Source organism: Buteo buteo, chromosome 15, assembly GCF_964188355.1.
Source record: "Buteo buteo chromosome 15, bButBut1.hap1.1, whole genome shotgun sequence".
Taxonomy (NCBI): Eukaryota; Metazoa; Chordata; class Aves; order Accipitriformes; family Accipitridae; genus Buteo; species Buteo buteo.
The window spans coordinates 30,496,697-30,508,969 of NC_134185.1; the positions used below are offsets into that span (position 1 = coordinate 30,496,697).

At 50.4% G+C, this 12,273-nt stretch overlaps 1 protein-coding gene across 5 annotated transcripts in view; it reads left to right on the top strand.

Annotated features, from left to right (window-relative positions):
• Positions 1-4,756: 4,756 nt before the first annotated feature.
• Positions 4,757-12,273, top strand: part of RSPO3 (R-spondin 3) — a 62,914-nt gene continuing 55,397 nt past the window's right edge. For 3 of the 5 annotated variants that reach the window (XM_075046895.1, XM_075046896.1, XM_075046900.1), the window contains exon 1: positions 4,814-5,079. In XM_075046895.1, coding sequence (XP_074902996.1) covers positions 4,983-5,079 — 97 coding nt within the window. In that variant the 5' untranslated portion in view covers positions 4,814-4,982. Of the gene's footprint in view, positions 5,080-5,191; positions 5,408-12,273 lie in introns of those variants that run through there. The other 2 variants (XM_075046898.1, XM_075046899.1) reach the window with 2 other exon arrangements.

Sequence of the window (12,273 nt, forward strand, 5' to 3'; positions counted from 1 at the left end):
TGCGCAAATTTAAACCAGTGCAGTTATTCTGGTACTGCTTTCTGGGTGGTTAAAATTAGTCTAGACCAAAAGCGTTTGTTTTTTTCAACCTAGCATACATGACAAAAACATTTATGTTAACCACTTCTGTTCTAGGTTGAGTATTTACACCTAAAGTACAAAATGGCAATGCTGAGATTTTTTTCTTGTAGATACAGTTGCTCTAGGCACAGATTCTGCAAACAGAGAACAAAAAGTTGGTCTGCATCCCAAAGGTTTTACAATCTGATCCCAAGTCCAAGAGACGACCAACTGATAGACAAATACAGGGAAACAATGACTTAGCAGGATTTGGTCATCCTTGTATTAACTGGTAAAACCTCCTCTGTGCCAAAAAGTTCTCATTTTGAGGCCTTCCTGTTGGACTTTCTTAACTGAACTGCATCTGGAAGGTTTGCGCTGCAGAATTTGCCCATGTGTTTTTCCCACAAATATGCTTTTTTTTTTTTCCTACGCACAATAAAACAATAATCCAGCTCTCTTCCAGTGTGATCCAGAAGACGAGATCCAAACCTCTCTCGGACTGATGAAGGGTCAAGCTGACAGCAGCAGGCTTTGGACCTGGCCCAGGCTGAGGGATAGTCCCGACCGACATGCTAATTTAGGGCCTGATCCTGCAGACTTTGATTACACTGGGATTTATTACAATGACAGAATTGCACAAGTCGGAGATGGGAAAAAGCAATTAGGTCATCTAGTCTATTTGTTGCCAGTCTAGGATTGTTCCTTACTGCACATTTTGTTAATGTTCTGCCATTACGTCTTTTAAATACCTGAAGCATAAAGACATTATTAAAGATACCGGGACTGGATCTTTAGGAAGCATTTTATTTTTTAAAACGTACACATACTCTCATAGTTTCAACTTACTGTGTGTAAAGGATTTCTCCTCACTCCCTTCTTTTGGTTTATTTGGACTATGCAATTATAATCTTCTGTTTGTGGTATTAACAGCTTTTGAGAATGCTCGTGATGTTACAGAAGGTTAACCTCCTAAATGCAATACAGCTAAGAACAAACAGGTTATGTTAGGAAACACAGAGAAATGTAACAACTGTCAGATTGGGAAATACAGAAAAGAATAGTAATACAGACACACACACATACTTACATATATATGTGTGTGTGTGTGTGTTGGGTAATTTCTTACATATTTGTGCCTCTCTGCATGCCTTGCCCACTCTGTGCTCACTTCTTAGTTTGTAAAGGAAAAGAAAAATCTGGGGCAAAGACTGCCATGATTTGGGGCCCCGTGCAGTGCCAAGAATATCGTTGGTGTTTAACAAACAGTAGATGTGTTGGATTGTGCAACCTTTACTCGGGATGCCTGCTCCAGTCCTCTAAGCCTGCTCCCTTCAGCAGACACTACTGACCCCGGTCCGTGGGGATGCTACCGTGATACCTCCTCCGTCGTGGTCTGACCTATGTCATCTCCAGCCAGAGCAGCACCTGAAAAATAAGGATGTCATATTGCACATAGCATGCTTCATTTTCAAGTTATGTATCAGAAGTAATGCAAGGCCTTTATTTCTTTACTGTGTTTCCCAAGTTGAAAAGGCAAATCAGTGACCCTTTTGTTCACTTACACAAACTATTTCCAGTCTAGAGAAGAATGACAAAGGGTTAGCATTCAGCTGTCCTGTTCACACGGCTAGTTTTTATGACCAGAGTGCAATTTTAAGCATGCACAACATCAGCTATTAATTGAACATTATTATCTTATTTTGGATATCATCTGAGCATCTTGGGGCCACCTTCTCTTCCCCCAATTTATTAGCTATTCAGAAACCAAAATTAACATTTTCTAGCTATGGAAAGTTGCACAGAGAAACCGCTGGGCAGGAGTTGCAATAGCAAAACCACCACACACTATTCCTCTTTGACCTAAAGGATTATTGAAGAAAAAAAAAAAAAAAACAACCAAAACAATACCTAGCTGATTTTACAGGCTCCTGCTGCTGGTTTTAATGCAGTCCAGCAAAACAGAGGCCTCCGACATCTTTGACTTTCGGGCAAAAACACGGACTATCAGCCACTCTCCCCCTCCCCACCCTCTGTAATAAACCCCAAAACAGAGAGGCGCACAAAACCCCCCCGGGAGCCGTTTCTGATTCATCTAGCTTCAGTGGCAAGGAAATACTACGTCCAGCTCCCTCGGCCGCATACGCCGCCGCTGGCTCGCTCCTCACGTCCCTGGGGCCTGGCGAGAGGAGGGTTTTTTTGCGATCCCGATCCCCCCCGAGGAGCCCGATCCCCCCAGTGCCGGCGGTCCACCGGCCGCAGGCCCACGCGCAGCTGCGCAGCCCAGCCCGGCCGGCTCGGCCTCCCGAGGGCTGATGTCAGCCTGAACTTTGCCACCGATATCTCATCGGGATGAGCGACATAAACAGGGAATTGCACGCCAGAGTTTTGCTCTGGAACAAGCTCCTTCCACACATTTCAGCAATATAAATCTTCTCCTTTTATCGCAGAGCGGCAGTAACTGTTTATGGGTTGGGCTTGTTATTGTTGGGTGTTTTTCCACCCACAGCCCCCCCAACAGAGCTGTTTTGGGGGGGTAACCTGGGTCTCCGGCATCCTCTCGCCCTGCCTCTCGTCAGATCCCATCTCGAGTCAAGGCACAGCTTTTGTTTTCTCCCCGGTCTATGCCTCTGCCCCTCTTCCACCACAAATAAGCAACCTTTCCCCCCCCTGCCGCCGGTCACTCACGCGTACCCTGTCCTGCTTGCCCCCCCAGTCGGCACGCACCCCACGAGTCGGTTTTGCCGAGGCTCTTGGGTGACCCATGGGGTCCCCGGGACCGTCTCCGGACACCTCTGCCCCACACATCCCCGCCGTAGCGGGGACACATGGAAGGGAAGAGGCTGGAGAGGCAGCGAGCGGAGTTTCTCAGCCGTGCTTTGTCAGGGCAAGGAGAGGGAGTGCACTCCCCATTTGTTTAATGTTTTCCTTATGCTTCTCGCGGACCGTTTATTTTTTGACATGCTTTCTCTGCCCACTGGTGCTAACGCTGCTCGAGCGAGCTGGCCGGCTGGCTGCAGGTTGGCGCACACGCGTGTCCCATCCTTTCTCCGCAGCCGTGTTTGTTTATGCCACTCGCCCGGCTCGCTCAGAAATATCCACACATGCACAAGCTCACGAGAAGTCTCAATCACCAACAAAACAAACCAAAACGCTGAGACGAATGTGCTTTCTCCATGTCGGCGTAGCCCCTCGCCTTGTCTGCCGAATGACTTTTATTTTATGCCTCTCTGGCAATCCCACCCCATCCGGCTCAAGTATCCTGGATTAGAAAGACTTTCCCCAGAGTCCTTTTCAAAGGGAGCCTCCCACAGACCTTTAAATCCCCCACATTTTATGGTACAGATATTTAACAGCTCTGAGAGGGGCAGCGGGGGGAGAGACCGAGGAAAACAGTTACAAATAGAGCGGCTGCTCCTCACACCGCCTGAGGTTCCTGATGCGATCAGCGCCGCTTTATCCGCCTTTCTCTCTCATCCCAGCGACAGCCACCGAGATAAGAAGCGAAGCAAGGAAGGTTCGGTGAAGTCGCACTTCTTCCCCTCAATCAGCCTCATCTCCCCCTTTCTAGCCTGTGCGTCCCCCTCACCAAAAAAAAAAAAAAAAAAAAAAAAACCAAAAAATAAGAAACCCTTGCCGGAGAAAGAAAAGGCCATCCCCCTCTGTCAAACAGGCCGCTGTGCTTTTGCTGCCGGGGCTCTGGGGGGGTCCCGCCGCCGGTGGGGAGGGGGATGCCGGCACCCCCGGGCGCTGTGGCCCGGCTCGGCCCGGCTCAGTTGGGCTCAGCTCTGCCCCGCACCCCCCCCCGCTGCCAGCCGGCCGTGGGGAGGACCCCGGCCCCGACGGGACAAGCGGCTTTGCTCTGCCCCGTCCCGGAAAATCCCTGTCCCGGGGGGAAAGGCAACAACGGAGAAAATCCCGAGGAGAGAGAGAGAGGGAGAGGCTGGAGACCCCTCAGCCCCCTCCCGTCTCCCCAACTCCATTTTGAGCAGGGCTTGGGGGGGGGAGGCGGATTCAGGCAAGGGGGTGGGGGGGCTGCGCTGTGCCCCCCCTCAGCGGGGAAGGGACCGAGCACACCGGCAAAGTGGGGGGGACTCCTCCCCACGGAGAAACACCCCCCCCGCCGTGCCCGTCCCCGCCGCTGGAGGATGCTGGGGCTCTCGCTGCCCCGAGGGGGGGCTCGCCCAGCCTCCCCCCGCCGGACCGGGGCCCTGGGGCTCCCTCCTCCCTCCCTGCTCCGCCCCGGGGTCTCTCCCCTGGGGAGCTGGGGGGGCTCCCGGAGAGCCGGAGGGGGTGACGGTGGGGGGGTGATGGTGGGGAAGAAGGGAACGGGGGGGGGGGGGACACGGACCCAGCCCACCTGCGCCCGGCGGTGCCCGCAGCGCAGAAGGCGGCTGCTCCGGAGCGGCGGCGGGGCTGGGTCCTCCTCCTGCCCCCCCCCCCGGTGCTCCCGCCCTCCGCACACTCCTCTCCCACCGCCATCCATCCATCCGTCCTGTCGGCACCTCGCCCGCCCGGCGCACACACGGCGATCCGCCGTCCGCACCCCCGGCCATCCCCCCCCCGCAACATGCTGCCGGTCCCCGGGCCGGCATGGACCCCGGCGGCGGCTGCTCGGCTCCTCTCCGCTCCTGACTCCCCTCTGAGGTTTGCGGCAGGTAGCGGGGCGGACGGTTGGAAAGTGCAATAGGAAAAGCGGAGGGGAAGGGAGAAGAAAAAAAAAAAAAAAAAAAAAGGAAAGGAGGAAAAAAAAAAAAAAAAGGCAAAAGCCATCAAGCCAGCCAAGCCCAGCCTTGGATCTCAGTGCAGGTATTTCTGCTGCTGTGTTCATCCCTTGCCGTCTACCACCCCGGGTTATTTTTTTTTTTTAAAGGAAAGAAAAAAAGAAGGAAAAGGAGAAGTCGAACTCTCAAAGGGTTACTATGCAATTGCGACTGATTTCTTGGTTTTTTATCACTTTGAACTTTATGGAATACATTGGCAGCCAGCACGCCTCCAGGGTACGGCGACAGGGAAGAAGTAAGTGCGAAGAGATTTATACTTTGATAACTTCTGCTTCCTCTCGTGGTGCTCCTCACCTGTCCGGGGGGTTCTTGTGCCCCCCGGCGCCTGGGCGAGCGCGCTGGGAAGTAAGTTCCGCGCCCGCGTTGCAGGCGGTTTCCTTGAGTTGGAGGGATGAAGGCGATTTTTCATCTGTTTCTGCTCTTCTCTCTCACCTCACCGGGATGAGCAGAGCTGGCTCCGGGAAGACCTGCGTCTGCTCCTTTATATCTTAATGTCTGCTAAAGGGGAACGTCCTTTCCTAGCTCTTTCCACTCCCTAAAGGGAAAGCGCGATGCCACGACAGGTAACTTTTTGCCGCGATGCCCTAAGCGCCTTTCTCCATCCCGGGCACCGGTTAGCAACCTGGGGGAGGGCGGAGAGAGAGAAGCCCCCACCCCAGGACCCAGCAGGACACCTTATCTCTCTGGGTGAAGCCTGGCGCCCGGCGATGCGGGCTGGGGGGCCGGGGGTGTCGCGGCTCTGCCCGGCCCGCTGGTTTCCAGCCTCCCCTCGCCCCCGGGCACGTCGGTGGCACCGTGCGGGAAGCCCCTTGGTCATCCGTGGGCACCGGCCCCGGGTTTTTTAGGTTTGATTTTTTTTTTTTTTTAAATCCCATGGGATGAAGGGAGTTCGTCCCTTCCGACTCAGCCAGCCCCTGACCGATGCCGCCTGCTTCCCGGGTGGCGGCAGGAGGGAGCCGGGAGGGCCGGGGGGCCAGGACCAGTACCCGGGGATTGGGGGGGGGGAGGCTGGCAGCCCCTCCTTGGGGAGCGATGGGAGACCAGAGCCAAGGAGACCCCCCCCGGCACCGGGGCAGGAAGAAAAGCGAGGCAGCCCCCAGTCCGTGTCCCCCCCCTCCCCGCCCCGGGAAGGCGCTGTCCAGGTCTCGGGGCGCTGCCACGGGCGGGTGGGCTCCGGCTTCTGCGCGGGGCTCCGCCGGGCAGCGCCGAGCACCCGGCTCCGCCGTGACACCCCCGTCCCCGGTCCCCGGCAGGGCCGCCGGGCAGAGCCGCCGCCGGTGGAGGGATGCGGCGGGGGGGGGGGGCCGGGTCCCGTTTGGGCAGCCCGCCCGCACCGGCCCCGCCGCCGTTTCTGGGGCAGGAGGAATTTTCTGCGCACCTACCGCGGAGGGGCTGCTCCTGCCTGTCCTCTGTCCCCGACAGCCGCCCAGATACCGAGGGGATGTCACCAAACGCGGCAGCCTGCATTTGATCAGCAAGAAGTAACTGAGTTGCTTCCTCGGGGAGGGGACGGAGGGGGGGGTGCTGTTATTTTAATTTTTTTTTTTAATTTTTTTTTTTGCTCAGCGCTCGCTCCCTTCCCCTGCTTGGCACGGCTAGCCCTTGAAAGCCTCCTTTGTAGGGTTTGCCTCCCGCACACAAGGTCCGATTCACCTGAAGTGCCCCTAAAGCGGAGCCGGGGACGGGAGAGCCCGGGGCTCCCGCCCTCCCATCCCCACGGCCGCGCAGCGGAGGGAGCACTAAGGGCTAAGTCAAACATGTCAGGGCATCCGATTTATTATCCTTGGCAAGGGAGGGCTCCGCAGCCTCCATCGCTTCCCACCCACTCCTTTAACCCCTGGCAGGCGCGGAGCCCACGAGCCGCGGCTGCCCACCCGGCTCCTCCGCGGGTCGGGGGGGGCACAGCGGGGGTGAGGTGGTGGCGTGCGAGGGAGCAGGACCCCCACCCACCCATCCCGCCCGTGGGAGAGGGTCGCGGAGCGGGTCCCCCCATCCACCCGCTCCTTGCTCCGGTACCTGCTGTGCGCCGCGCCGGGCCAGCGCCGGGCCGGCGGCGACCTCTGCTGTCCTGTGCCGCGGCGGGCAGCCCGCGGCGGCAGGTGCTCGGCTCGGCCCGGCCCGGCTCGGTTCGGCTCGGTTCGGGGGGGGGGTTGGGCGCAGGGCAGGCGCCGTTTGCCAGCGTGGGGTCCTCACGCCAGCGCCGGCCCACCGAGGTCCGGCTCGGGCAACCTCGCTCCGCGGGCGGAATTGTCGGGAAAAAACGAGGTGGAAGCGTTGGCGGCAAACAGCGAGCCGGCTGGTACAGCGCGGTGGAGGTACGAGGACTTGCTCCAAGTTTTTTTGGTTAAGGTGCAAGAGTTGAGTTAAATCCACAGCGCAACAAGTGGCTGAAAGATCCCGGCTAGAAAGGGTCAGAAGGGAAATCTGGCTCATGGTTTTGGCAGCGAAGGCGAACAACGGTCGGAACGCCTCACCTGGACACGGCGTGCGACGTCCGCCGGCCGAGGGCTGGTTGTGAAACGGGCTTTGGTGTTGTACAGCGTGCTTGGGTGGTGGTTGTACAGCATGCTTGGGTGGCGGTTGTACAACGTGGTTTGGTGGTGGTTGTACAACGTGGTTTGGTGGCGGTTGTACAACGTGCTTTGGTGTTGTACAGCGTGGTTGTACGATGTGCTTCGGTGGTGGTGGTTGTATAACGTGCTTTGGTGGTGGTGGTACAACGTGCTTTGGCGTCGTACAACGTGCTTTGGTGTAACTAGTGGAGATTTGGTGCGAGGGAAAAATTAGAGCGTGAGCGTTTATGGAAGTTATTATAAAAGAGGTTACGGTCACCACCTGCACTGATCATTTCGGCTTTAAAAATCTATGATTTGCTATTAGTGAATACTGGAACTCGAAAAAAATGATCGTGTGCGGATAAAGAAGACACCTGTCAAATTCATCTACAACATGGAAGACTCTCTGGATTTGTGTTTCTTTCACCCAGATAGTCTCCTTTAAGCAGAAGTCCTAAGCCCGTTGCTAGGGAAGTGTTTTCAAATTTCCATTTAACCTATGCATTTTTAAATACAGCACAAACCACTTGCCGTTGAGCAGTCAGCAAGCCCATGTTACTTCATTTGTTTAATACCCGAGTCCCCCATTCTATGTATTACATCGTTGACTCCCACATTTTAAGGTAAAGGAATAACAAAGCCTGATCTGACTAATTCAGAATGTGCTGGGCCACACTCTCAGCAGGTATAAATCAAAGTTTCTTTGTTAATTTACCCCGTCAGAAGGACCTGGCCCTGAAGCATTACTTGTTTTGTACCTATTAACAAAGTAATCTTTACTAGGAGAAAAGTCTGGTCTGCAGTCCTTTCACTCCCCAAACTCCTACTGAAGTTTCTAGTTTGAGCATCCTAAATTTCTGTCTCATGATCAGTAGTAAATGCGTAGTTGGCTGTGCAGAGGCAAAACTCCTCTGAAGTCAGCAATGGAGGGCAGGCAGAGGATCGGGACCATAACTAGACATAGCACAAGATCAATAAAAGTTCAAAAGCAAACATATCATTAGCAAAGAGATTTGTGATTTTATTCTGATAAGAGCAATTAACAAATTAAGTTGCTTGTTCAGGTCCTACAAGAGAGATTAAAATGCAGCTGAGTATAGACTAGCATACCAATAAATAAGAAATTCTATGTATCTGCCAGTGATTACAGTTTGCTTAGAAAAAAGTAAGATTAAGTCAATAGTTCCAAAATATTTTGGCTCTGCAGGCCACCACCAACCCTCAAAACTTAGTACTGACAGATATGCACCTTTCCCATTGACCTTTTAGCAGACGGAAATGAAGCATTATTTGCTGCGGGTCTGTGAATGACTAGCAGAGCATTTGCCATGACCCTGTTGACTACCAGTGAGCCACAGACTAAATTTGGAAGTCGCTAGAGTAAGCAAAGTGATAGAAAATTCTGCATTTGTACCACAACTCCTACGTCTGGGAGTAAAACTATCGGTATGACTTAGTGGAACAGCCATTTGGATGTAGAGCTACCATGATGTATATCATCGGTAGCCCATCAGTATCTGACGTGGGCAGTCGCCTCCTGCCTTTCACTGCAACGGCACTTTTGTGATACCCTGGCGTGCGTGTGTGTGTTCGTTCGTTCCTTCAGTCGCTCCTCCGTCGGTTCCTCTGTTGATGCGGGACTGCAGATCTTCCAGCGTCTGCTTCTGGTCACAGTCACGAGGGGAGGGCTCCACTCTGCAAATGCTCTGCCTCTCCCGCTTGGTTTGCATGCAACTACTGCTGAATTCAAAACTAAGCAGATGCGCAACAGTCCGTATGAAAACACAGCTATATAAAGTAAAACAAAACAGGAAAGAACTGACAAAACACACACTGGTAAAATTATGTCTTCAGTTTTTTTATACCCTTGTGGAAGGTGTTGTTCACATGGAGGTAAAATGTCAACAAGAAAAGAGGAGTTGCTTGTTAGTTAAAATAACACTGCATTTTGGAAGCAATTTTTTTAATAGCTCACCATCAATATATTTCTTACTGATATCTACATGTATGTTTAGAGTTGGCATGGCAGGGATGGTAATGCTACATATTCTATATATAATATAGGTGGTGTTACCAATTTTTTTGCAATAATTTAAAGCAGAAGTTAGCCAAGCAAGCAGCCATCAAGTAAGCTGAATCTGTCCTTGGGTGGGATTAAATTATTCAGTGTTAGTTCTTGTTCAAAGTGTTTGTATACGGCTGATAATTTTTTTTTCTGTGATGTTTTCCTATTAGCCTTGTCAGGGTGAATACTTTCCCAGTGACAAGTGCATCTTTTTTGCAACAAAACTATATTCCTCATTTTCGGATGAGTTCCCGTTTGTTTCGAAATAGACTGTGAAATTCCTGTTGCAGTCATTAGAAACAAAAGCAGATGGAGAACTTTTTCATGGTATTTTCATAAACTGCGAATGTATTTCGTTGTAAGCATATCTGAAATAATGAAATACTAGAAAATCACTTCCCGTTGCTGAAAGCGTTACTAGTATTATAGGGGTAGCCTGCTTGCGTTGGGTTTTTTATAACTCTCTGTGCATGTAGATCTGTGCTTGAAGTATACCAGCTGCATGTGGAAAGATACATGTTATTATCCCAAGAGACTAAAGGACATTACAGACCAGTTCCCATTTCATACCTGATATCTGAAAGGGTGATAATTTCAAATTTTGTTTCTTTCAGCTGATGATGACATTTCTTATACTATATAAAATTCATGTTAAACTGTAAATGCATACATTACCACAACTTCTCAAAGACCTCGATGTAGGATGGTATATCAGCAAATATATAAACACTCCTATTTCTCTTTGCAGGCAGAATAAAATACTGCTTTTATTAATGAGATGGTTTTAGAGCTTGAACCTGCCTCCTTTGCTTTCAGTGGAGAAAGTCCCATGGACTTCACTGGAGCTGGAGAGGGCTTTTTTTCTGCAGGACCTCAGGAAACATTTTGAGTTTGGAAGAATTCCTATGCTAGAGTACTTGCAAAATTGCATGATCCAAATACGTACGACTCCTATATAGGAAAAAACAATGCTTTGTACCTTTCAGAACTATGATATATAGCCTGCCTGGGAGGCAATCTCTTAGGCATATGAAAAGAACAGCTATTTTACTACTTTGACCTATTGAGCCAACTGAAGTCAATAAAGTTAACTCTGAGATTAATTTCTTCTTTTAAGCTTTGTTATTAGTGTATCAAGCTTTTGCAAATCTCCAGTCTGCTGCTTCTTCTTACTGTAAATTTTTCACTGAAGATAATGGAAGTTACGCCTAATAAAATCTGAGCTAGGACTTAAAAATCAGACTTACTCATTATCTCTTGCTTAGCGTGCTCATCTTGCTTTCTGGTTAATAAAGCTAGTGTGCTGGCTTGACCACTGCTGTTTATCGCTAACATTAATAAGCTGTCTATCATTGTATATTCAATCATTTACAGACAGTCACTACTAGGAAAACTCATCCATTAAAACTATGGAGATCCTTAAGAAGTTTTTTCCCCAGCAGTAAATTGTCCCGTTCGCTCCTGAAATTAAATTAAAAGTTGCGAAAGCCTGGTGGAGGAGATATAAAAGCTAATAAAAAAATAATATTTTTGTCTCATTTCTAATTTTGGAGTCTGAACTACTCAAAATGGCTTTGCCAATTTTTTACCAAAGTAATTCAGAACAAAGCAATCTTATCTGATGACAAAAGGCAGCTGAAACCATGTACTTTTTTATACAAAAGTCTGTCTGTCTGCTATTACCACAGACAATGCCGCGGATAAAAATATTCAGAGAATATTTATTCATGCAAAACATGTTATGGCTCTCAAAAAAAAAAAAAAAGAGAAGAGCTACAACTTTTTTATAAATAATTGAATAACTGGGTTTCTGGCGATAGCAAAATGATTACTTATTGGAACCTTTGTCATAATGAAATCCAACAGATTTTATTAGTGATTACTTTAACCCCATTTTTGTTGTTAGCAGTGAGCAGTGCGATGAGCAACGCTACTTAAAAAGAAGGAATGATTGTACTATGGTTATACGATAGCTGACTAGTAAACATTTTTGTGTGTGCCGATTTCTAAATTATGAGCTATAGACCATGCATTTTAAAACGTTCCTGTTATTTACTCATGCAGTCAAAAATAGCACCCACTGAAGCAAAGGAGCCACAAAACTTATCTCCCTCCAGTGCTGCTAGGGAAGAACTCAGCTCTGGGGACCGGAGCTGAGCCAGGAGAGCCGTGAAGGGGAATCTCACCTCTGGCTGCCGCAACGGCACCCAGCTCCCGCCCGCTCCGAGCAGCACCCCAGCCTTGAGCCAATACCTCGGCTTCACACAACAGAGTAATTAGGGGGACGAACATAAAGGAATGTGTACAGTGATGCTTTTAAATGGAAGTAAAACCCCGAACCACAGGTCTACACCAAGTCCTGGTAGTGCGCTGCTATAAACTTTCTCCTTTCAAGCTTCTTGTTGTGTGTCGTGTCAGTTTTACGTCCTGACACATTTCATGTTTAAACTTGAAAGGTCCTAGATGGGATTTCAGACGTTTGATATTTCCTGCAGGGTAGAGCAGATTTTGGGGGCACTGTAAAATAAAACAGGAGCTCATTGACGGGTGTTGGAATAGCAACGATGTGTGATTCCTGCGGCTTCCTGTAAAGTGCAAGGGCAGACACAGCAAGGCTCACATCCAAGAACGGGACTTAGGTGCCTAAGGTGTGTCTGGGGCAGGATTTAAACACCTGCGTCCCTCACCTTCAAAGCCCTGCTTAATTGCCACCTCACCCTTGACGCATGGGCACTTCTCAGATGTTTTGTCATTTCTCACATGAGACTTCAGCTTCCTGACAGCGAGCGTCCACCTGGCAGGGGCAGCT